General features: G+C 38.1%; 4 protein-coding genes across 4 annotated transcripts; 1 reads left to right on the top strand and 3 right to left on the bottom strand.

Annotated features, from left to right (window-relative positions):
• Positions 1 to 495: 495 nt before the first annotated feature.
• LOC103936287 (accelerated cell death 11) lies at positions 496 to 2,645 on the top strand. The gene is made up of 4 exons (XM_009346125.3): positions 496 to 766; positions 890 to 1,062; positions 1,707 to 1,852; positions 2,426 to 2,645. Exons 1-4 carry the CDS (start codon positions 584 to 586, stop codon positions 2,530 to 2,532), a joined length of 609 nt encoding a protein of 202 aa, XP_009344400.1. The 5' UTR covers positions 496 to 583; the 3' UTR covers positions 2,533 to 2,645.
• Positions 2,614 to 6,716, bottom strand: LOC103936291 (U3 snoRNP-associated protein-like YAO). Its single transcript, XM_009346129.2, has 7 exons — positions 6,173 to 6,716; positions 5,344 to 5,686; positions 4,515 to 4,739; positions 3,972 to 4,200; positions 3,679 to 3,857; positions 3,518 to 3,583; positions 2,614 to 3,162 (listed from the first exon to the last, which is right to left on the bottom strand). The coding sequence occupies exons 1-7, from the start codon at positions 6,598 to 6,600 to the stop codon at positions 3,064 to 3,066; spliced, it is 1,569 nt and encodes a 522-aa protein (XP_009344404.2). The 5' UTR covers positions 6,601 to 6,716; the 3' UTR covers positions 2,614 to 3,063.
• An 862-nt stretch (positions 6,717 to 7,578) lies between these two features.
• Positions 7,579 to 13,925, bottom strand: LOC103936304 (30-kDa cleavage and polyadenylation specificity factor 30). Its single transcript, XM_048574017.1, has 7 exons — positions 13,274 to 13,925; positions 12,498 to 12,890; positions 10,656 to 10,818; positions 10,437 to 10,547; positions 9,810 to 9,878; positions 8,997 to 9,083; positions 7,579 to 8,652 (listed from the first exon to the last, which is right to left on the bottom strand). Exons 1-7 carry the CDS (start codon positions 13,669 to 13,671, stop codon positions 7,846 to 7,848), a joined length of 2,028 nt encoding a protein of 675 aa, XP_048429974.1. The 5' UTR covers positions 13,672 to 13,925; the 3' UTR covers positions 7,579 to 7,845.
• A 1,468-nt stretch (positions 13,926 to 15,393) lies between these two features.
• Positions 15,394 to 23,994, bottom strand: LOC103936290 (serine/threonine-protein phosphatase 6 regulatory subunit 1). The gene is made up of 19 exons (XM_009346128.3): positions 23,689 to 23,994; positions 22,691 to 22,794; positions 21,728 to 21,814; positions 21,563 to 21,638; positions 21,385 to 21,459; positions 21,197 to 21,250; positions 20,397 to 20,456; positions 20,098 to 20,214; positions 19,638 to 19,732; positions 19,343 to 19,545; positions 19,058 to 19,155; positions 18,733 to 18,836; positions 18,490 to 18,655; positions 18,235 to 18,357; positions 17,981 to 18,063; positions 17,559 to 17,700; positions 16,889 to 16,918; positions 16,685 to 16,755; positions 15,394 to 16,018 (listed from the first exon to the last, which is right to left on the bottom strand). The coding sequence occupies exons 1-19, from the start codon at positions 23,725 to 23,727 to the stop codon at positions 15,418 to 15,420; spliced, it is 2,328 nt and encodes a 775-aa protein (XP_009344403.2). The 5' UTR covers positions 23,728 to 23,994; the 3' UTR covers positions 15,394 to 15,417.
• Between the last annotated feature and the right edge of the window lie 2,237 nt (positions 23,995 to 26,231).

The raw sequence follows: 26,231 nt of genomic DNA, 5'->3' as shown, positions 1-26,231 counted from the left end.
CAAATTGAAAGAAGAGAATGCAAAGCCATCTTACCTAAGATGTTTGTGTTTTTTCAATGCAGCAAACATCCTTACTTCTTGTTGCTTATCTAGTGCACTTCATCAGATTCAGTTCCTTTTCAAATCAGTTCCGTCAGGCTCGAGGATTACCTGAAAAAATAAAAATACACACATTTTTCAAAAGGGTAATAAATTGGAGACTTTCTATTCGGTTATTCCTGACCGAAATGAAAAGCAATTATTGTCGGGTGGGAAATCGTTGTCATTATTACTACACAAGTACGAAACCTTGGCTAAATTTAATTCACCATTCGTTACGAGGTTATTGTCACAGGACAACTGATGGGTAAAATTGTAAAATGACAAAACACGGATAAATGTTCATCCTAATCCGACGTAAGGATAATTCCAATCCCGCACAGGATCATAGACTTGCCCGTGTCCAAACGTCCCCAAATATTATTTTTTTCACTTCTTCGTCGCCACGGCGTTGGTCTGGTCCGCAGAAAAGCAAAGCAAAAGACTAACACGGAGAGAGAATTCTAGAGAGAGAAACAAGAGGAGAGAGAACGAGAGAGCTGCAATGGCGGACGAGAGGCCGCTGAGGAAGATAGCGGAGGCATTCAAAGAGCTTGAGGCAGCCGTAAACTCCCCAGCGGCGGACGTCGAGGTGGCTCCGTTCTCTCATGCGTGCTCACTCGTTTCGCCTCTGTTCGGCTGCTTGGGAATCGCCTTCAAATTCGCCGAGATCGACTACGTCGCCAAGGTACGCAATTTCATTGTCCCTTTTTTTTTTTCCTGTTTGGTTGCCGAGAAAATCGCAGAAACGTGCTCAAACCAAAGTCTGAAAATTTCCGCTTCAATTGGATCGGTATCGGGATTGTAACAGGTCCATGATCTATCGGAGGCGTCGGATTCAATCTCGACGTTGCAGGTTCTGCTCGATCGCGATATCGAAGCGGATTGCGTGAGAAAGGCCGGTAGTCACTCGAGGAATTTGTTGAGAGTGAAGCGTGGGATTGACATGGTTAGAGTGCTCTTCGAGCAAATTATAGTCACCAAGTACGTAATTTTATCAGAAACTATTGATTTGCATCATAGCTCGATTGTTTGATCATCTTCATTTTACTATTTTCCAGTTAAATTAATTAGCTTTTTAGTACAAAGTTTGTTGGGATTATATCGAAATTAATAGGGGATTATTTGCGAATTAAAAGTGCGAAATGTATTTAGAGTTTCGGTCTAAAAAAAAAATTGATTTTGCACCATAAATTTGCAAACTTTTGCACATTGACGGACTGCAACTGTTGTAAAACCATACAAGCAGCTGCACTAGTTGTACAATCATACTTGGATGCGTTCCGTTTGCTGCATGTCGTTTGTTGTTTCGAGCTGTTGCAACCACCGTGTGTTATGTTTTAAGCACGAACATAGTTTTCATCTGTTTTTCTTCCTTGAATTGGTTTAAATGGTGACGCTGCAAGCCTGCGGCGACTGGTGTAGTGGTATGATTGATTGAACATAAACATTAAACGGGGTTAACATGCTACAATTTGTAAAAGTTTGGTATAGCTTGTTCAAGTGGAAACATCACGAACCAAAGTGAATCCAGCTTAAGATGTCGAGGTTCATACAAATTATTTGGATGCTTAAGTTTATATTACATGGTTACATTGTATTGAAATTTCCTTGTTTTCATATGGAAGGGGAAATTCCCTGAAGGATCCAGCTTCCAAGGCTTACGCACAGGTGTTTGCTCCCCACCATGGATGGGTCATCAGGAAAGCTGTTGCTGCGGGGATGTATGCGCTTCCTACTAGGGAACAACTAATGAACAAACTCAATGAAGACGGTGAGTGTATTACGAGATATTACATTTGTTTCTTAAATTCTATATCTCGGCAAATTTGATTTGGCTGCAAAGATAGCTGCATTTGGACCTTTTACGCCAAAACGGTTGGAACTGGTAGTTTTATTTTAAAACCTTTACACACCCATTTGACCTTTGATTGATTTGAGCGGAGCTTTATGGCATTGTGCCGTTTTGAATATAGTGAAAAGTTGAAAACTAATGCTCGACAATCCCTGCCGAGATTTCGACTTTGCTGAGCTTATAGATTTTAGTGTAGCTTCTACCATTTCTTTCATTATATAACTTGTGAATATCAACCTTTCCATTATTCACATTTTGTACAGATAGGCTCCGTTTTAGATGATTTGAGTCTCAAGTCGAAAGTTTGAACACTTAGCACCAGTTAAATATGTCACTTTGCAAATGGATTGTAAAATAAAAGCGGGGAAGGAAAACCCTTTTCAATATTTTCCTTGTTTGTTTCAGGGAAACTTTTACTTGTATTGTTATACTCGATCGACTGGTCGTGTTAAGTTGTTAACTTCACATTACCCTTTACTTTGTTTCTTTCAGATAACTCGGCAAAAGTTCAAATGCAGCGTTATATTGCTGCATCTGCACCTCTAAGTCTGTACATCGACAAACTCTTCCATTCGCGGAAATTGGGCGTAGATTGGTAGGGCAGAGCTTGCATTGTACGTCTGGAGATTTGTACTTGACATTGTAACTTGTTGGAAAACATTGTTGTATACTGTTACAAATAATTGAAAATGCTCATAAACTCTTCTGTTTACAACCGTTTTTGATAATTGCAACATGTTAATGATCCAATTTTGCTACATAAAATTCCACATGCTTTTACAGTGAACGTTTATTTGTTCGGAGCTTGGAATTGTTCGAAGAGAATGGTGGATTAAACATCGTCGCAAGCAACTTCTGCAGGAAAATCCCGTATGATGTACCACAGGCTACTAATTTAGGTCTTCAAATTCTTACATCACTTGCTACTATTCGACTTCTGATTCGAATGCACATTGAAAAATGTTGCCCTCCTCGTCGTATGAAATTCAACGTCGTCGATGACACAGTACAAGAACAAAAGCTCAACTACATAAAATCTGAGCAGAAGGAACATCATTTCATTTAACTCATCAACTCATTGTTGTCAAAATTGGGAGGTGCAAGAACATATGATTGTCAAAACCGAGAGCTTAGAGAGTGTTTGTATCTTCTGATGAAAGCTTAATGGAATGGATTGCGATTCCGTTCCGAGCAGCTGGGTTATGTCCCCACCTTCCTAGACGAGGTTCCTGTCGCAAAGGTCACTGGCAATGTTAGAAGCTGAGAATGTTTCCGTAAAGTGAACAATATGGAAACGAGACTGAAGAAAATAGACACGGGTTCAGAAATATCCCGATGAAGTATTCAAAGAAACAGAAATTTAAGTTTTGCGTCATTCTCCTTGCCCCAAAAAACAGAAATTTAAGCTCTAGCAGCATTACGCTTGCACTGCACTATTATAATGTTTCAACTTTCATATCCACTTTCGAAGTTCAATCTTAAAGTTGAGCATTCCTTTCAATCGATGAAGTTGAAAGGAATATGAGAAAGCAAAAATTGCAAGATTGCGAAATAAGTGAAGATCGAAAAGAAAAGAGAGGTCACCTTCCCAACTCCTGCAACCAGAAACCGTCCAGATTTTGCAAAAGCTAAAGAATTCACAAATCCAACCTGCACGTAACAAGAATATTGAGGGAAGAAAAAAACTTGTTAACTTCTGATTTACACGAGGCAAACAGGGTTTTTTAATAATTGATTTGGCATACCAATGGGATGTTGTGTAACGGCTGAAGCACTCTGCTCTCACTTTCAATAGCCCATAATCGAACAGAGCCATTACCAGCTCCTGATGCAGCGAGGTCACTGCCTCTACAAACAGTGACGGAACTGATCCAAGAATTGGTTGATGAACAATCAAAGCTTTCAGAAGTGTGGTTACCATTTTCTGCACAACAAAATTCAATACCATCCCGTTAGAACACAACTAACTGGGAAGAAAAGCGTCCGCAGAGTAAAACTTGAAGCCCGAAAAACTTAGGAATGTTTTACATAAATTTACCTATGTGACCATTTGGGATTCTATTACCATCCTTTTGTTCGACTTCTTTGTGTGCAGCCAATAAAGGATGAGCATTCTTAACTATGCAAACAGGCTTCTTCCGCACCATGTTCCAAAGCTCAACACTTCCATCATCAGAACCAGATAAGAATTCGTCATTGCTAATAAAACAACAACATTCCAATGAAGATGCAGGGGCACGGAATACTAAACGTGACTCCTCTGGGACCTGTGTTTCAGGTAACAGATGATTGTGTCAAAACTAAGATAGACTACATGCCGTAAGTACACCAAAGTAACTCTGGAACATATAATTGAAAGAAAAAGAAAGTCTATCCTAAAAGTCTGGCTAATGCGGTACTGCAATTCAATAGCATTGGGATCCAAAGTTAATCACAGGAAAGCTAAAGATTCCTAGGAAGTTTGGGGATTTTAGAAATGAGAAGGAAAGGAATAATATGAAATGGTAGCTTCCGCCAACGTGATTTGACCTAAGTTTTATTTACAAGTGTTCCCAAAACATAAAAAGTATTTACTTCTTACCTTAAATAACTGCATGCTTCGATCATGTCCAACAGTCAATACCCTTTCTTTCCGTAGGCAATCAAGACTTAATACTTCCCCTTGATGACCAAATAATGTGTTTATGTAAGCTCTATCTTCTACATTCCATATCTTAACTGTTCGATCATATGCACCAGAAAAAAGTTCTGAAGACCCTTGCCTGAAAGTTAAACATGAAACGGGGCCCCTGTGACCTGGAAAAGCCTGTTAACAAACACAAAGTTCAATTAAGAACAGATCATAAAACCTTTCCGTAGTTACAAATATTGCTTCTAACAAAATTTGGAGGGAGAAGTGGAGAGTGCGTATGCATAATAAAAAATCATAGCTTACTGTCAAAACTTAAGTTGACAAACAATACATCCACAGCCCTGACATTTCATTATTTTGTTTAGGACCTTTCTATAGCATAATCAGACATAATTCCTCATCAGTGTCTTTAACATGTCAATGCATCCCAATCCCAATATATGGACGACATGTGAGTAAGCTTACAGATAGTACTGCTTTTGCCAAAGAAAAACATGTACTTCTGTTGGATAAAAACAAAAGCATTTCTTGTGTTTCTTGTAAAAAATAAAATAAATTAGGGCATTCACAAATGATTTGTATATAGGCACATAGGCCCTTGTCTATGCACTAGCGATTTTACAGCTATTGAATTGTCCTAACAGTATGAGAGGTCAACTGCACTCCCTATCCTGATTGAACTAAGTTTATTAAACCAAAACCTACTAACAATTTCCAAAATATTAACGCATTATTCTACTCCATAACCAAAAAGAAGCAACAAATCAATCGTATTTACCAGAATATGCTCTCGTGTACGAGTATCCCACAAATGAACATGGCGATCTAAGCCCCCACTTGCCAAATACCGACCATCAGAGCTAACTGCTAGTGCTAACACGTGTTTACTATGCTTTTTAGCTCGACCTTGTGGATCCTTGACCCCATGGGACTTAAGTACTTCATCACTAGGCCATAGATACTTTTCACTTTTCCCACTATCTACATCCCACTGTAGAATGGTGCCATCCTTAGAAGCTGAAAAGCCCCTGAGGTCATTCTCGGACAGAACCACAGCAGTAACAGTTTGTCGATGCTTCACTAATATCCGAAATTCATCAGTAGATTCTGGCTTTTTAACCCTAAAATGACAGAATTCAACATGGGAATTAGGAACAATGTACCACAAAGTAACAGATTAAATAACCCACAAGACGGAAGTAAAATTCCAAGATACCCATCAAACTTAAGTGTCAGACAATAAAATGCTTAAGCAAGAAAGTTGATGGTAGCATGATAGCATCTGAACAAAGTAGCATTAAATCAAAACGGAGGTTTATAAAGATCACAACTTTGAATCCAAATACCGATCAAATGCCGCTACATGTCGGCCAACTTTTGAAACAATAACAACACCTACAATCTAATCACTAACATAAACACCCACAATTGCAAATAATAAACACGAATTAACCAAATTTCGGCACAAACCAAAGGAAAATTGGCAAACACTAGAAATGCTGACTAACAAGTTAAACGAAAACAACAAAAACAGATTAAAAACTTCTAATGAAAACAATTTCAATTTAAAAAAAAAAAAAAAAAGGAAGGTAAAAAGCAGTGATTACCTAGAAGCAATGGCACGGCGAGCTCGGCCGCTGTCCTCGAGCTGCTGCTGCTGCAACATCTTGCCAACAAGCGAGTCCATCTCGCCTTCCTTCACACCCTCTTCACCGCTATCATCATCCTCATCTTCCTTGGCCCTCCTCAGCAGCTCCCGAGTGTTCTCCAAGAACTCATGAGCCAGCCTATTCCTCTTCTCGTCTGCCGTTTCCACTATAGCCTCCTCCTCCTCGTCGGCCTCCTCTCCGCCGCCCTCGCCGTCCGCCCCGACGGCCCCGTAGTCGTCGTCTGATTCGCTCTCAATCTCATCGCGCTCGACTTTCCGGCGCTTCTTGGATTCGGTGCCGAAGAAGGGATCCTCGTCGAGAGAGAAAGCCTTGCCCTTTTTGGGTCCCTTGGGAGCTGAGCCACCGCCTCTCTTCTTGTTCTTCATGGTCGGAATCAATGTGAGGAGTGTTGAGGGGAAATCGGAACTGCTGCTGCTGCTTGCACTGGTTTGCTAGGGTTTTGGTTTTTGAAGGGTTTAAGGTTTAAACGGCGAGGAAGACGGTGAGGAAGTGTTAGAATTTCGGGTCGCGGGTCCATGTATAGTGACCCGGGTTCGATTTATTTGAACTCGTAACAATTGTTCTACTTTCCAGGCCCAAATGTTTTGTTTCGTTGGATTATAACTCATAATCATTGTTTAAAACTTCTTCGATATTATCGTTGAAATATCGAAAAAAATCAGAGAAAAATATAAAATTGGGGATGAAGTTTAAACTTCCCAAGATATCAAATAAACTTAAATTTCAAGTAAAATCAACAGATTTTTTTGATTTTTAGACATATCACTTAAATATCGATAAATTGTCATATGACACTCCAAAAGTTTCATTTTAAATATTCCGTTTTAAAGCAAATTTTCATCATTTTCATAAAAAACAACCGATAGTGATATCGGTATATTCATCGATATTCCACAAATTTGCATATTAAACCACCAATACTAATATTTTAAACTACTTTTAACTTTAGCATGATGCTCTTTGCGCATCAATACGCAAAAAATAAACATTGAGATTTAACACTAACGGCTTTTTCATGACAATAATGTGCTGGAGAGAATTCCACTTTAAATCCGTGCTACTCTATTTTGAAGTGCAAACGACTAAAAATTGAACACGAAAATCCATTGTTTTTCTATTGTCCTCTTTATTTTTAAGGAAATTTTAATAAAAAACTTCTAGTACAATTTAATAAAAAAACCACATTTTTAAACTAAAAAAATCAATTCTAGTACTATTCATTTTACCTTTTATTTTGTCCTTATCGTTAAAACTCAAAATTTTCAAACATTTTTCATTAACTTTTCTTTATTTTTATACTAACGATATTTTGTACTAAATTGATTCGAACTTGCTGCAGAGGATTAAAAAAAGTATATAATTATAAATTCCGCTGCCTTTACCTTTAACCTTTAGTTGCTTTTACCAGGATAGTTACAAGAATATCACAGAATTTACCGCATATTTCAAACTTCTAACAAAATGGAAAGACATCAGTAGCACTAAAGAATTCATATATCACGAATGAAACCTTCCATTTTCTAAGAAAAAGCAGTAAGCCTATGGTGTGGAGGAAGATGGGTTTCCCTCGTTAGTGGCATGGGCATGGCATCACTAGTACTGCCGACCTGCTAGTGCTCGGAGGTCGCATCTCCTTCCGAGTCTCGCCGTTTCTTCCTTCCATCTCCATGCCTCGACCGCCTCGGGGCCTCATCCTCACTTTCGCTATCATCATGTCTAGAGTTGTTTCCAGCACCATACTGTGTCTCATCATCTGGTCCACCAGCCGGACCTGACATATCTTGTCCCTTCCGATCAGTGGAAGCTCCCCTTGGATCTCTCTTCGGCATCCGGTTAGGGTTTTGAGATGATGGTGGTGGGGGTGGTGGAAACATTGGAGACATACCTGCTGGCCGACCACCTCGGCCTGGATGTATCCCTCCCATAAATGGTGCACGTCCAGGACCCATGATCCCAAACCCACCGGGTGGAAATCCAGGTTGTTGTGGTCTCCCACGAAACATCATGCCAGGGTTGGGCCCTGTAAAATCACCTGAAAACCTGGGACCATACGGATTGAAACCCCGAGGCCCCATACCAAACGGATTTGGCATTACAAATCCGTCAGGTCCATAGGGCATTGCATCAGGACCCATCATTCCTGGGGGAAAACCCTGCATCCCGGGCATAGGTCTGCCACCCCTTGGTAGAGCCATGTGAGGAGGCCACATGACTCCTCCTCCTCTGCCCCTTCCTCTGCCATCATTTCCTGCTCCGGGAACTTGACCGAAGCTATCTTCCTCATCTTCACTTTCTTCCTCTTCCTCCTCTTCATTGTCCTCAAATGGGACAATGTCTGGATTCTCACCACCATTCTCTGGATTAACTCCCTTTGCTTTTTCTTCTTCGCGTTTTGATTCTGCCGCAATCGAAATTTCCTGTACGCAGGGAACGTTAAACAAGATTCAGATTCATCAAGTTCTGGCCATTTAATAACATAAAATTAAAAGTAAAGCACACATTATAGTGCAAAACAGATCTTGTCCTGCCCCAGCAAAATGGCCTCTAATTTAATGGACAACACAAATGAAAACTAAGAGAGGAGAAGTATCGAGATAAATTCCAATGTTAAAAATTAATTGATAAACACACTGTAACTGTAAATATTTTTGGAACTCTATTGCTTTCTCTCTTTTTGCTTTCTTTCCTTTTAACCCTTTTTTTTCAATTTCAATTTCTTTTTCGCAAAATTTAACTAGTTTCCTGTGAACTTTTAACATACCATAAGTTCACTATCTGGCTCAAGATAAAGCAAGGACGCCAACTGCTCACCGACGGAGAGCTCTAGCTCTTGACAATCTCTACTTATCTGCAAGAGTACAAGCACGACAATAAGCTCAGAAGTTATTTTTTTCATCTCAAGGTATGTCTACACAAGAAAGTAGTATCACATGAGCAAGCACTACATGTTGACAATGGTAATGATTGCAAGTGAAAAGGCATGGTGAAACAGCTAATAAAAAATAGTCACCCACGTAAAGAAGCTACAAACATAATATTCTATCAGATTTGTTCTGTTTCAGAACCAAGTGATGCATCAACACACATTTTTAAGCAACACGCAGCCAAGTGATACATCATGGCATTAGACAATGATTCTTCAGCAGGGTTCTAAACAATGCCAACTAATCTGTTATGTTAATACCCAACACACAAACCACAGAAGGACCCACAAAAATACATGTATACATATATATTCATGGATTGTGCATTTAGTCATACAGGTTATATTGTTATTATTTTTGAGCTTTTGGTTGTCAATTTAAGCTTGGTACTCATGACTGTTCAGTGGACTCCGAGTCCCCTGGATTGTAACTTTCATTTTAATTAATGAAATTATGTCTTTTATAAATGTAAGAACATGTTTTCAGCCGTTTGAATAATGGATTAGCATGAGAAACCTGCAGCCTACTGATACGTATTGAAAATCCCGACAGAAATAAAAATTGGGTGATTTCACAATTAACCAAGAAAGGACAAAAATCAAATCGTGTTTATGTGGGTGTTTCTATAGTTTTAAGGCTCCAGATTTTACCTTCACTGGTAGGTTCTCATTGTAGGGGTTCCTCAAATGACGAGTTTTGTGAAAGGACAGTTCACATAGCTGCATCAAAGAAACTGCAATTAGTCATCACATCTTATCATTTACTGCTTATCCATGCCCATTAAAAATTAAACTGAGGTCTTCCATCATAACCGGTTCTCCTAATTTCCAGATGTAAGTAGTGATCCCAACTGAAACTTGACTCAAGTTGGCACACAGATGGGAGTTTAGGTATGTTATGAATTAAAACATTGAAAGAAGTCCAAATAACTTAAAGTCGATACAAGTACAATCAACTCCAATCTTGATTCAATTTCAAACCAACAATTTGAGATCATAGGATCAAAAGAATTAATTAACTATTAAGATACAAGCCCTCAAATAAATAAAACAGATACTGTGAACTATAGCCAACAAGGAACATAAAAGCAAAGCCATACTCATTAGCATGCCAATCAGTAAGAGTGAAAACAATAATAATAATAAAACAGATTTGATAATTCTAACAAGAAGCTTTGTAGGATCCTGTTTGTTTGCAGCAGGAAAAAATATCAAAGAGGGAATCAAATTCTAGCTCAATGAGTAGAAGGTTGCCATAAAGTTTAAACAAAATTATACCTTTAACCATTTGACAGAGAAATTTCGCCCATAATGCGCGGTTCCGTGTGCATATTTCCAATTCCCTCCACCAACAGACCCACCAATTCTGGACATCATCTTTGCACAACCCTAACAAATAATAGGCGATTTTAATTCTAGCACCCCCAGTAGATAACTTGATATAACTAAAAATAGAAAGCGACGTAAAAAACATTGGGATGTAATTTGCAATCCTACCTGGAAATGTCGAGTCCGGTTGACTGAGAAAATTAAAATCACATTTTCAGCAGAGTCAAAAGCTTCATTAAGTTTGGACTCGTTGCTCCTCTGAGTTGCCCATAATCCTTGTTGTACAGATAATTCCAAATTTTCTCGGTTGCAACTTTTAACAATAAAATACCTAAGGTTTGATGTTTGAAATAAATAAGTATATCCAATTTCATAAAACGGGTGAACTAATTGGAAAGAAGAGTAATACATGGAGAGAAACAGTCAAGAGATTTCATTAGGTAGGAAGAATGATATGACTATTGACTATACAGTACAAAATTTAATGGGAAGATGATTATCACAATATGACATTTCATAAAATGTCAGCAAGCAGGTTGGCAGTGCATTTTTATCTTTGAACCTATACAGCCATCATACAAAACTCCACAACTAACAGTGAGTAGCAGCAAGCAGTAAGCAATGATGCACACACTTTGGTAGCACATATCAAGCAGCTTAAACTGATATAATAACCACATATATGTATATTTTCTAACTGTATCTAGATGGTCCAAATCTACATTGGGAACAGGCAATCAAGATTGATAGCAAACAAGCTTTTTGAGATTCACATTTGTGGCACCTTAGCCCCCCAACAATATCAAATGCAGTTTGACAGTAGGAACATATTTGACTCATGTTCCCAAGGAAATTTTCTGCATAGCCAGGTCAGAGTATAATCCAGAATCTGTATGTTCATTGACAGAACACATATTGGAACCCTACAACTCAACACATCACCAAACCATTCATTGTGGGATGGGATTCATGCACTGGCATTCCTACTAGCACTATGAAAAGCTCAGGTCATAACGCCCCTACCATGGTTGTGCAGCCCTTCCTCAGGTTCATAGAGTCGGGATTCCCGCTTACCCACAACGAAGGACCTGTTCCCAGACTCTGCATAAAACTCATCCAAATATTTTTCTATGGACCTTCCTCATCAACAAAATCACTGTTCTGTATGACTTCTAGTTCTGGAAGCTCAAGATACAACATCTTTTTCAGCCGAGGTCCAACTTAAGCCCTGAGCTTACATCTAGGAACCTATCTAGGCACCATTGCTCAATCCAAGTGGCTTACAAAGTTGAGCTTTTTGCTTCTTATTGCAACTCAAAAATCAAAATACATTTGCTTTGGGTACCCTGTTCTTTATTTCCCTCTTCCCTCCCTTCCTACTGACAAGTCAACTAATTATTCCAGTTGTAAATTTGTAAAAGCCAAACATTTCAGGCTTAAACCCTACTTAAGAGTTCAGAACTGTCTTGACTTTCTGGTCTCTTAGGAGTCTCCCAGATTCCAAGAAAGTTATAATTAACATACCACAGCCATATGCAACAAATACCATATATCGGGGATAAAGATACAAACTTTTTTCCTAGCACCAAAAAAGGTGAAATTTACTAAGTTATGTAAATAATTTCAGCTGTTTCTTATTACACTATCGTATCCATGCAAGTCAATCTTGCCATATATTTTCCTTAGTGCAGTACAATGGAAAAATAGAAGAATAGAAGAGGATATCATTCATCTCTCAATAACAAAGTATAACTAGGTCAATAACTTATTGGGAGAAAGCAACTCTGTGTATAACTACATACGAAAAAGAAAAATCCGTACATAATGTGGTCAAGTACAAATTATACAGAGTAATTACTCATAAAGTTAGCTAATATAGGTTCAAACTTTAAAGAAAGCTAATTACAGCCGATAGAATGGACAGAACTCTTTCGGGAATTATTGACCAAACAATTTATACATAAATTGATTTACAAAACCTAATAAAAAACCTTGGGACTCTGAACAAACCTAGATGTTCCTTGAGGCAAAGGCAACGCGCTTCTATTTGCCTGATTAGCTAAGCCATTGGGAAGATTTTGTGTCTGTGCGACTGCGGGGCCAACATGTTGTTGGGTTTGTTGAAGCTGTTGCGGTTGCTGTTGCTGCTGCTGGACATTCCCAGACTCTGCTGTAGTAGGTTTTCCCACAAAATTGTTGGGTCCTTGTGCAGGCTGATACTTATCTCCTTGTTGGGGAAAACCAGCATTCCTTTGTTGATAGAACTTATTTGAGTTGTTGTAATTGTAAGAAGTCAAATGCTGGATCTTCTGAAGGACTTCTTCCACTGGAGGTGGAGGTCCAGGCAGCTTTGCGTGTCTATACCGGCAATCAGGACCATTTGGACAAAAACCCAACTTGTACCTAAAATGACAAAACCCTTCCATAAGAACAAATACAGTTTCGATAAATTCATGGTTTTGTTCACACTGAAACTAGACACCAATATTTCGGATAAAGAAGTTTAAATAATGAGGAGAAGCAACAACTTTAGATAATTTTATTCCTTCTGCCTTCCACTTATGCACCTCGAATAGTCGAAATCATATGATCCCACAATACCAATAGCAACAATTCCTAAGGAATCCACCACAGCAATATCACAATAGGACAATTGAATTCAATTCAGTAAAACTTTAACCTATCCGTTAAGTTCCAGATCAAAATCACCAAATTAAAACAACAAAATTCAACCAAAAACCAACAAAGATGAATCAGGAAACTGGCAGAGAAGAGCAAACACATACATATTACACTCTTTGATATCCTCGTTAGTGTGCTTGTACACGCAGTCCTGCTCGCGGCACTCGCCGTACAACCGGAAGAAGCGGCACACGGGCATGCGCGACTTGTCGTATTGGTGGAGGAACCCACAGGCATCGCCCTTCATACAAAGGCTGCGCAGCCAGTGACGACACACCGTTTGGCGGTAGCTCCGCCCACCTGTCCGGTTCGCATTCTGATTGGGCTGCGGCGCCGCAGCGACCTGATTGGCACCCGGCCCGGTAACGGCCGAGTCGGATTGCACCACGGAATAATTCGAAGTTGGGACCGTATTGGCGGGGCCCGCGGAGGCCGAGACGGTGGCGGGTGCATCGAGGCCTCCCTCGAAGTCGAAGTTGAGGCCTCCGTCTGAGTCCTCCATCGGGTGAGCTTAGTATTCGTTTGTCTGTTGTGCGCGGGTGTATGTTCGGGAGATTTAGGGATTTGCGTCGATAATTAGGGTTTTAGAGATTCTGATGAGAGAAGGAGAGAGATGCGAAACGTGCGTTTTGGGGATCTAGGTTGAATGAAGGAGGAAGAAGAAGGAGCGTGGGTTTCGACGGTCGACAGGGAACAACAAAGAGCGCGAACACCAGGACTCGCAGAGGAGAAAGGGTATCCGGGTTTGGGCTCTCATCCCGTCTAATTCGGGGATGAAAGAAAATCGCAGTCCGGCCCAACAAAACGAGAAAGGGCTCTCATGCAACGGAGTTTTCATTTAACGATGTTATCCATACACTTATTTTTATTTCACACAAATTCTCTCAATTTTGTGCTGTCGAATCAAATAAATTAAAAAAGATAAATGAAGAAAAATTATCAAAAATATGTGGAAGATAAAATGAGGTGTTTGAATGGTATTATATTCAAGGTTCTAAAAGACACTAGGCACTAATCGGACGACGGGCTGAGGCCTAGCGCCTAGGCGGTTTTAATTAAATATATTATATTTCATGTAAATAATTGTCTGTTTATACTTAAAATATATATAATTTCATCATAAACTACAACATAGAATGACTATATTATGAAGTATTGGAACATAAAAAAAACATGGGGAACAAGCTTATATTGTGTGTTCATTTAAGTATTCAACAAATCTCTTACAATTTATTAAAAAAATAAAATTCAAAATAAAAGTTATCTATTTTCTATTTAAATGAGTTGCAACCTAAACGATCTAGGTGGGCTCCTCAGCAGATTTAGATGCCCTAGACATTAATCGGGACGAGCCTAGGAGGAGATTTTTAGAACAATAATTATATTTAAGTTCGATATGGGGCCAAGATTTAATGGTATTATATTTTTATTTTCTTATTACAAGCAAATTTCTACGTGAGTTTATACAGAAAGAGCTCCTCTCCGGATCTCAGGAGCAGGGAAATCCACCACTTGAAGGTTTTGTTTTCAACATTTTCTAGTACGAATTATGACTCATTGTGCAGCTTAACTAAAACTTCTTAACACACTCCGAATACAAGTGGTTAGACTCCGTAGAAAGTAGTGAAACTGAACACAAAGTAAAACCATGCTCTTACAGTCATAGCCTGAAATAACAAAATAATCTGATGGGTAATGCTGCATACGAATTCTAACAGCACGTTGACATCTCAAATGTAACGTCGGAAATTCGATTTAACTCCACCATCAGATCAAAGACACGAAAATGCACCAGACAATCAATGAACTCATTTCCAAAATCAATTTCCATATTCAGAGGGAGGGGGAGAGCAGCTATGTATATTGACAGGTTCTTGCTAAAAAAAATACAGCGGCGGCGCACGTCACAAATCCAGATTCTGTAACACCTAAGAAGCTTTAGACAAATTAATGAAACATGAAAATTACTTTACTACGAGCGTCTGCAAACGAGAACCTGCCCCCCTTCCCTTTTCCTCAATGTTTAAATGGAGTGAGGGGGGAGGGAGGCAAGAGAGAGAGAGAGAGAGGACAGATCAATTTCTTACAGGTGGGGGAAAAATATCATCGTCCACTTCGATGATGTGCGCAGGGCCCTATAGATACAGTCGCCTTTGCCCAGCCAACAAGTGTCTAGGTTCAACTTCCCACCCGATCAATGTCGTGGTGTAATGAGTTAGCCCAGTTAACTGATCATCAAGAATTTACACTAGTTCCCTTCCTTATCTTTCTCTTTATCACCCGGAGCTGCTTCTTGACTGCCTTTTGTTCCCACGTCGGCAGCTGCAGCATCAGAAGTGGTTGACTCAGAACTTGGCTTCTCATTGCCTGATTCTGACAGCTCAGCCGGCTTTGAAGTTCCCTCAACTGTTGATTCAGTTTGAGGCTCGGTAACAACTTTATCATCTTTCATCAATGGCTCAGAAGATGATGAACATTTAGCTGCATCCGCAGATTTCGTTTGAAGCTCACCATTTGGTAGGGCATCAGAGGGTTCCCCAGAGTCTGACGTCTCCCTCCATTCAACCCACTCAGGTGGTTTTTCAGTTTCAACAGGCCCCAATTCTAACGAATTGTTTGGGACGGCAACTTCCGAATCTTCTGGTTTTATTCCTGGTTCAGGAGAAGATATTGCGGTGTCAACTAAGTCATCATCTTCACCAACAATGACATCATCATCCCCGCCACCATTGACAACATTAGACTCCGCCGTAATAGGTGACGGAGACGCAAGAGAGCCAGTTGAGTGATCAGTGGCAGCCCTGTCATCCTCGAAAGCAAACCAGTTGGAATTTGTAAACAGAGAACCACTGCAATCAGAACGGCAAACATGTCAAGCAGTTCAAAGCACCGGATTTATACACATAATCAGGAGAGCTAGATATGCATAATAACACCGCTAGTAAGAGTCCAAAAATCCATTCAGAAGCCTAGCCCCACTGTCCCACAACCCGTGCAAAGAACTATAAACCAAAGGAACAACATGGAAAGAAAACTGTTTGCTTCAAACCCAGCATTATAAGCTAAAAAAAAAAAGGGTAATTATCAACTCGACAAAGAATTTGTAGACTTAGTTGCCACCACAATTGTAAGTTAACCCAAGTTCATATTCCCAGTAGATACAAACCGGACCAGCAGGAAAAAAATATTTATTCAGTAGATCTGGGAGACACTCCACAAAAGTCATTATACACACCCAATAAGTGTACTTTTATTTCTAAATTTAAAAAGTATGGAGTGTAAAGCTTTTTTAGAGCATCAATAGCAGCACCCCTATTCTTTTACCGGACAGGCTGAGGAAGGAGAAGACACCCATAAAAATCTCAAATGTTTCATGACATTATTACCAGGTATAGCCTACATGCATTGCTTTGTTGTGGCAATCAAACTCTGGAAACAGCTTCATGCTATAGGATTGTCTTGCCAAAAATCCTCATAGAATCTTAAGAGTAAATATTAAAGGACTTTCCACCTACCTTTCCTGGTCATCTCCCAAACGCAATGAAGATATGATGACTTCAGCAGATTCATCATCAAAGTAAACTTCCTGCGCCAAAAATATTTCATAAGGAACAGTTGGAAAACCTTTAACAGTAGTCAACCTAACATTATCAAAAACATATCAACAAGAAAAAAATTAATAATCACTGAATTGAGTAAGCTGGCAGCATATTTGATACCTCGTCATCTCGTTCAAGTGAGCCATGGCCCTGAAATGCATGAAGAATATTACTATCAGTAATCATCACCACAGGAACACTAAGTAAGAATGACACAAGTGTTTGGAACATTTTGGGACATTGTCATCTTTCCATTTCCTCTAGGACCAAATTATGAAACACCACTAAATTTCATAGCTGGTGCAATAAAATTACAAAAATTCCAGGTGCTGAAAATATCAACCAACAACATATCATCATGTAAACGTCCCAGGGGCCAGTGGATAGAATAATGGGCTAATAACCTTCCTAAACGCTAAACACAGTGACAAAGACTTTAAGAAATCAAAAATTAAAGCACCAAATTGTCTAGTCTAAAAAGGAAACTTGTTCTATGTGATATCCGACTCCCAGCAATGTGCATATGATGATAGTGTAAATTACTCCTGAAGATTTAAACAGGTCTATCTTCTACCTTTTTTCTTTATTTCTAACTTTTGACTCACTCCAAGGGTACTTTCTAGTCTAAAGGTTTAAAAGAAAAAACACTGTCCGCACTTATGATATAGGCTAACATAAAATACTAAGTTATTTTCTCCTGGCCATTGTGTATTTTCCCTTTGAGTTGTCTCTTTCAACTTACACTGTGTAGATATAGGATTTTAAGATAATCAAAGGTGTCAGGGGTTACCTCATCTAACACATCATTGTTGTTAATTCCATATCGGAAAGCCTGGCTTAAGTTATTGGCAAGGGCTGCAACATCGTAATCTCTATCTTGATAGTCATCATCATCACTATCCCTATTTCGATCATGTAATGCAGTTGGCCGCCTGTTTCAGTTGATTAACCATGATTAGATAGCCGAAAACATGAGTTCCTTAGCACAGTGGAGAGGTAATAAAAATTTGAAACGGGTCACATTGATAATCACTATTGTATCAATGAAACAACAAAAGCAATATTTTACTAGAATAAAAAGCATGTCGATCATGTTTGCTGTATCCACTAGTAACTATATGCGATTTACTACAGTTTTAGAACTTGCACCGCAAATCAACGGTAAATGTGACATGAAGAAACCAAACGCTTTTGTGAGGGAAAAGCACATACCCACAGGCCCATTGATAGACGTTCTCGACTGCGTTACGTTTTGACAGGACATTTGCCTGCCACTCAGCCCACTCACTGTTTTCCTGCAAGATAATTACAACTCTAAAATTACTTCGACAGTGATAACAGAACACTTCATTTCCAAAAACTTATCTTCTATTCAGCATATAGATTACAGAATACTCCATTTCCAAAAACTTACTTTCATAAATTAAAAAGGCTAACTATAAATACAAAGAAACATAAATAAAAACCTGCAGAAGCGTCTGAATCTCGCTATTGTTATTTCCTAGCTGAATGAGTTTGTTGGATATACGTGTTAAATGTCCAATGCTCCCAATTCTGGGTGGGGATCTACCCTCCGCAGGAACAGTTGGCTGAAAGAAATATGAAACAAAACAATGTTTAAATACTGTTTCAATAAACTACGACTAGAAATAATATAAAAAGTAAACAAATGATCTGGATGCAAGGTATTAATATTTTACAAAACAATGCAGCAGCAGCACCTTGTCCGAGTCAGCTGCCAATGTAAAATTCTTTTCTGCTTGAAGTACTTTTCCAACAAGGTCACACTCACGAAGAAGATGTTCGACAAGAGGAACATTCTTGCTTTCCAAACACGACACAATTATGTTCTCTATGTGGTGATGTACAAAGTTGTTATATGGGTACCTGGGGAGGCAACAGAACCACGGATAAGGCCTTGTATAAAATCACTCTTTAGTAAACATGAAAACTTTTGTGCTTACTTAAAAAACAAGTCTAAAATTATTTGTACAGCTCCAAGACGAATCAATTCCTTCTCAGCAGCTTCACTACCAACCGTAAGTAATACAGAAATGAACTCCACAACCTGAAAAGTACCATGTTCAGACCAGAATTAAAATATAAACATCACCCTTAAACACGCTGTGAAAGTTTCAAGTGGCTTGTGAACATATTAATTGAATATTCCATTAAACTAATAATGTTCCCAAAACAAACAGTCCAAACATACCGGAAGACTTTTGTAGAGAAAGAACTCAATTCTTAAATTTGAGCAAGGACAACTTGAAAAGACATTAGAATATTGACCTTTAATCGATGTTTTCCAAGAGGCGGCTGTAACTTGCCATATGTAGTTAACAGCGTATTATCCACCGACGAAACATCCAACAGCTTCAGCAAATCACCTAAATAATTAAAAGAGATATTACTTAATCCTTCAGAAAAGACGCAAAAAATAATCTTCAAGTTCCAATTGCCAGAAAAAGGAGCATAGAAACTCTTCACGGGCAATATGAATGTAGGCAAAGCAGCTACATATCAGCTCACATTTAACTAAAAGAAAATACCGTAGTCAAAAGGAGAAAACTTTACCTAGGCTCTCCAGCATGCCCACAACAGTCTCAGGATTAGCGGTAACTGTGGATCCATGAGTCATCTGACGTCCATACATATGATACGTTCCCAAGGTTAGCCTCCTAGGGTCTAACAAAGAGATGCATACCGACAATGAGTTAACAAGAACAGATTTTGGCCGTGAATCCTCCAAAGCATGCCGAAACAATCTTCCGATAAAGCTGCACAAAATACGCAAATGGACTTTAACGAAGAAGCTACAGAGAAAATGTATGTATAACACTAATCAATATATGCGAGAACTAAATGTTACCTTGGGCTGGAGATTTTAGAAGAAAGTCCAGGCGGAGCAAACCGTGTTATAGCACAAAGTGTCTCCGCTGCATTAGCATGCACTTCAGGAGAATCCTGTAGAAATCAAGCTCATTAACACTCAACATTCTTAATGCACAGCAAACAGATCATCTTTAGCAATACAGCAAAATGTCTAGATCATCAAAAAAAGAAAAATACATAGGGTAAATTTTTTTTCCAACAGGCAATTAAAAAATTCAAACTTTTCCTTTTACTTTTCCCCCTTAAAAGTTAAGATTGCACCATCTTCCATTAACAAAGCAATGGCAAGTTATGGTTCTAAACTTTCCTCCAAAAAACTTCCCACAAACATGTAGAGGAAAAAAAAATACTGATAAATGATTAAGAAACGAGGAACCCCACGTTGTGTAGTCATTCAACCACATGAACATAGCTTATATGTAAAATAAGTCACATACCGAAGAGCTGAACTTGTCCACAATCATCTCTAGCACATCTGTATCTTGTATCCAGTGCATTGCATCCGTATAGTTAGAATACATGTGTTCATCAGCACCAACCAGACGTATCAAAACCTATAAAACATATAACTTGGGCTTTCAAAAGAGTTTCCTCCAACTGTAAAGCTTTTTCAAAAGAGTTTCCTCCAACTGTAAAGCTACCAATCTTAAGATGCTTCTTTTGCATCTTAGTTTTAATAACAGTGCAGTAACGAGCTCAAATACGGAAAGAAACAACAACAGTTATCTACACCAACCTCCATAATAGATGTAATTCCAATCAGGTCAACTAGCTTCTTGACAATATCTTGATGACCCTGAACGTGCACATACAAACAATTCTTCAGCTCCAAACTAAAGCAAATAACTTAACTCATGAAAATTTTAAAGCTCTTTACTAATTTGAACAAGATATATGATGTCATAGAAAGTATTCAACAGAAAATTAAGAGCTCGTTTGGATGTGCTTTTAAAATGACTAAAAGTGCTTTTGGTGCAAATATTTTTGGAAACAATCGTTAGTAAAAATGCTAATAAATCCTGAAAAAGCACTTAAAGTGCTCCTGAAAGAAGCACATAACAGGTGCTTCTTGTAGAAAGCACTTAAAAGTGCTTTTGAAACCCAAAAACATTTTCTCTAAAAGTATTTTCAATCATTTTGAAAGCACATCCAAACGAGCCCTAAATATACATGTAGCATGGTTATAGTGAGGATATTAGGTTCAATCTATTTGAGGAGAACATGAATCTATGAAGTCATGCATGTAGATAATTATTAGGACATGCACACCAACTAACAGAATTATGAAGTAAACAAAGGCTCGAAAAGCCAAACAGACTGTCACATTTAAGAGTTTTTCACACAACCCGACGACACTTTATGAAATTACAATGAAACTTACATAAACCCAAATAATTTTAAAATTTCATTGTACTTTCCCCTTTGAATCCACCAGAATAAGCATATCAGACACCCATTGGCCCACGTCACAACACAACTTCAGAAAGTTAATGACTAAGCATAAAGGAATTTAAAAAGAACAAATAATGGACTTACCTGAATATACTGCAGGAAAGGAACTGCCTTGCGCAACAGCAGACAAACAACAACCTAGGATAAAGGAAAAAAAATGTAAAAACCTAGGAAAAAGAAATTAACCAGCAAGTAAACATATATAATTTACATTGGTAAAACTACTCTCATGCCAAAGTACGAAGATAGAATTTAGTTCAACAAAGAAATACCTTGCTGAAGTACCCAGCCAAGAGTGTGCTGTGAGAATTATTTGGTTCCAAAAAGGAGAACAACAAGTTCATCAACTGGCAACATGACATAACCAAGTTAATCAAAAGTTGAATCTGTTAAACATTCGGCAAAACTGTCAAACAGAGTCATTCAGATTGTATAGTTAGAGTTTCTAACCTCCTCATCCTCTACCAATGTTTTGAGTATGATATCAACTTCACAAGTAAAAATCTCACATGCAATAAAAGGAAATCTGCATACACAACAAATTGACTTGATCAATCACATGGGTAGAGTAAATTTTCAACGCTGATGCTTACATGTACGTTCAATGCAACCTACTTGAAAGTTCGTCTATTTTCAGCATCCTCGGGAGCTTCTTCAACAATGTATCGGATGAGTTGCTCAACCTGGGCTCTTTCTCGCAAACTGCAACATAGGGCACCACAAGTAATTAAATAAGACAACATGTGAAAAGGAGTTTTCAAAGGCTTAAGCATATGAGGAAAACAACACAACTAAAAAGTGCAAACAATACTACACTTCGATTATTTAAGAAAAGTTTAGAGTCTTTAGACAATCTTATGTTTTTTTAGCCTGAGAAATAAAAGACTAATTTGCTCAAATTGGATGGAAATAAAAGCTTGGTAAAACAACTACATTCCAACATAGAGGAAAAAAATAAAAATGCCAACGAGGGTTGGTTGAGTTGGTAAGGATCGTTCTCTTCGCTAGACCAAGGCCTTGGTTTGAGTCCCGTTGCCAGCTATCCCACTTGGTGGACGATCTGTAAAAACCCAAAAAAGGGGCTAAGACCCCTCTGCAAGTCCTCAAAGAGGCTTGTCGTATGCCCTGCCCTGGGATGGGGTAGCCTCCCCTCCCCTAAACTTTTAGTACCCAGAAAAGAAAAAAAAAAAATCAAAACTAAATTTCCAGTGTAGACATCTCAAACCCCAAATTTCAGATTCAAAGCAAAGGATTTACATCTATATGCCAACATCAATGTCGCAGATCTATAAACCCCAAACCACTATAAGGAATCATTTTGATAATAGCTCTTTATAGGAAGTGTTAAATTGCTGCTTTTATCTTTAAACACATTGATCTTTTGGTACATCTGCACATGATAAAACATAAAATCACTTCTGACAAATGTATGACAAGCATCCCTTACCCAAAGACACTAAGCAGAAAGATATAAACCCTCTATTACCTCACTCATTGAGGCTCAATGATAAACAAGGAATAAGGGAATAAAAAAGAAAGGCAAAATCTAATGACATTGGGGAATGAAAGGAGAGTTACAAATTGATTAGGCGGCCATTAAGAGCTTTGCATTCTTGAATAATTTCATCTTCATCAAGTAGCTCTTCCAACGTGAAATAATCCTTGTCCAAAATTGTCTCCACCTGAACCACGAAATAAAATAAGAGACGCAAAACACATAAATTAGGCTAAAAACAAACAGAAAAAAACTAGCTTTCCATATTAGTGAAACCAGTAATATGGACCTCCTAAAACAAGTTCAAAGCAAACCAACAAGCACAGGTGACACCTGGAGACCATCACCGGCCCTCTAGGAAGGGCATAAGAAACTATGTAAACCAGCGCAGATACAACTGAATGATTCAAGGGAAGCACGGCATGGAAAAATATGAATACAACCTATTTTTAAGCCTGCATAATACAATGTCCTAATTTGAAAACCACACTTTAAGAGCAATCACCCAAAAATGGTTAAAGCTTGGAGAATCGAAGAATTTTAAAAGGTCTCCAAACCTTGCACAACTCTCAACCACCCCCTGACGAATTGCTAACTGGCATGCAATGTATTGCCACCGTCTGACTTCATAAAAAATCCATGTATATTAGACTAAAATAGACTATGTTCTAAAGACACTGCCACTAGTTTCCAACCGTAAAATTAAAAGAAATAATCTTCCCGATGGTGTTTTCCGACTGCCACAGAGTGGCATATTAGAAAGTTCACAGTTCCCACTACACCATTGTTCCCAATTCCAGATCCGAAACCAAAGACAACATGCCCAATTTCAAACAGAGTCTCAATTGCCAATCCCCCATCAGTTTCCACACAACATAACAACACTTCTTAAGATCCAAATATTCCAAAATTCAATTTCTGATCCCACATTTTCTCACCAAGCAAACAGAGCAACACAAAAAATACCCAAAACTTCACCGAGATTCAATCCGAATATATCACAAATAAACCAATACTTTGCCCCGCACACCTACTGCCAAAACAAGAAAACATAAAACAAAAACGACGGCGGAGAACTCACCGCAGACGCCGTGGACAACCCCGCCATACGCCAAAACATGGTTGAATTAAGAAGCGAAAATGGCCTCCGCGCGGAAAACTGGAGTTGGATCTGCGAAACTCCGGGAACCGAACCCTAGCGCGCTCTAACAAAATCCCCAAACCGAGGTTTCTCCAATCGCCGAAACGCCCAAAACGCCGAAAGTGATCCGGGCATACGATGCAAAAACCCTAGAAATTGGAAGCCACGGAATCGATTTGGATCTAAATCGAGGGCCGCGCAGAGATGGAAGAACCCGACGAAGCCTGCAATCGTGGGCGGAGGTGAGAGGGAGAGATAGAGTGTGCTGTTGGAGATGAAATGGAATTATGGGATGGAGGGTTGAATTATTATATGGCTCTCAAATGTTATTTTCCTTTTTCGTGTTTTATAACCTGTGCTTTTTTTGTTTTCAATCAATTGGATCACTATTTGTCTTCGCGTTTTACCGCACTGGAGAGTAGTTATCTTTATATATTTTGATATGGGTTTGATTTTTATCGATTTTTTTTCCTATAATAATTAAAGACTCGTTTAGAAGTAAAATAACTGAAAGCGTTTTTAGTAAAAATAATTTAGAATTCTTAAAAAACTTCTTATATAAATTATTTAAGTGTTTTTCTATGATTCATCTCTATTTTATCAAAAAAACGTTCAATCATTTTAAGATAGGTTTTTAGTGAAAATATTTTTAAAATAGCTACATTCATTTTTAGTGAAAATGTTTTTACAACTAATCTTTTATAAAATGCAAGTGAATCTTTTGAAAGCATATGAGATAAACACATTCTAATAATTCAACCCAGTATCGTTATTGAAAAAATTTGGATGGCTATCTCATAATATTAAAAAACATTTAACACACACAATATTTTGATAAAATAATAACAAAGAAAAAATATTATATAATTGGATAGCTAGTCGAACTTTGTGATGGCCTCATTGATTATTCTAACATTTGAGCATGGAAAAATATGTCATTGTATTTTATATTTAATTTGGGTAGGTTTTGTTGCTCTCCTTTAAAGTTGGAAGTTTGGAGTTTTGTTGTCCACTTGCTTTTGGGAGCATTATTGACAAATTTATGCATGTGTAGTGCCTTCTATCCCTTGTTTTGCTGGTTTTCTTTTTTAATACCTCTTTGTTTTTATCTATTATTTGAGTAATATTATAAGAGTTGAACTTAGAATGTAATAGTTTCCTTTATCATATTACATCGATTTCGAAACTATCAGATATCGATTAACTGTTGAGCATTGTGAACTCGCTAAAAGATATTCATTGAGGCACCCATGCTGATGCACACAACTAACCCCACAATAAGTGGAGGCGACGACAATTGGCAATCATTCATTGGCTATCCCCACAATCTATAGAAGATTTCCCTCTAACTTCAAGAGTAAACACAATGTGATGATTCACAACACCAAAATACCTACATTCAATCCCATACTCGCTAAGTCAAAATACTGCCTCCAATTTTGTCTCTATAAAACGGTAACATTTACTCCCTTCTAAAGGTAATCATTAATTATTGTTCACCACTTATATTACTAGTAAACTTGCCCACGTGACACCTTAAACATACTTTGTTAACTTAAGCATTGGAGACTCTTTGCCCATTGGTGCCTTTCGGTACTTACTCTACCTTCCTTGTAGGTCGCTTCGTCCATCTACCCTTAATCAAAACTTCCTCGCGAGTGTCAATCCACCATACTTTAGGTTGACTCAAATTTAACTCAATTTTGTACATCAACAATAATAATCACTATTAATAAATAAATAAACAAATAATTAATAGTGACAGGGAATCAAAGTTATGTTTTTGTCAACATCGAAGAAAATAAATATTATTAAACTAATAGAAAATTGAGATGTTACTTCAAAGTCTCGACATTTTATGATTGAGTTGTCCAACATTGAATGTATCACTTGTACTATTTCAACTTTTTGTTTCTTTACCAGATGTTATTTATAGTTTAACTCTTAGCATGAAATTGTACATCTCTATGACGAAAGTGTTGTGCGTTGCTACAAGGCGAAGTCATTTTTTCTTATACACTCTCCAACGTTAAATTTCTTCTCGAAAAGATTTCGCTTTGCTGAATGACGTATGGGTGAGAAAGCAAAGGGTGTGAAATAAAGGCAAGGCCCCAAAGGTGTGCAAGACAAGAGATTTTTCAATGTGATTGTCACACGAGATGGTACATCACGTGTCTTTATATAAATGATGAGATATGTGTGTTAAAAGGCTAATAACTTAAAAATTAAAATTTTCCACTATTTATATAAAAACATGCGATGTATCATCCGTGTTCCCGTCATAACTAAAAATTTGTCGTGCAAAACATCTAAGAAGCATCACTTCCAATGAGAACTTGAACATAAAACCTCGAGAAGGGAACTTCATAATGAAAATTTAATATAAATGCGAGGCTTATGGCCTAGACAAATTGATAATCTTGCCCCAAAATAGAACAAACAATTTCCAATCCAACAAAATTTGTCTGATCAAATTGATTTAA

The sequence above is a fragment of a genome, unplaced genomic scaffold (assembly GCF_019419815.1).
Source record: "Pyrus x bretschneideri cultivar Hongxiangsu unplaced genomic scaffold, Pyrus_bretschneideri_v1 Contig7, whole genome shotgun sequence".
Lineage (NCBI taxonomy): Eukaryota > Viridiplantae > Streptophyta > Magnoliopsida > Rosales > Rosaceae > Pyrus > Pyrus x bretschneideri.
Note: the sequence above shows the minus strand (reverse complement) of the source record. Positions and strands in the feature narration are given on the sequence as shown.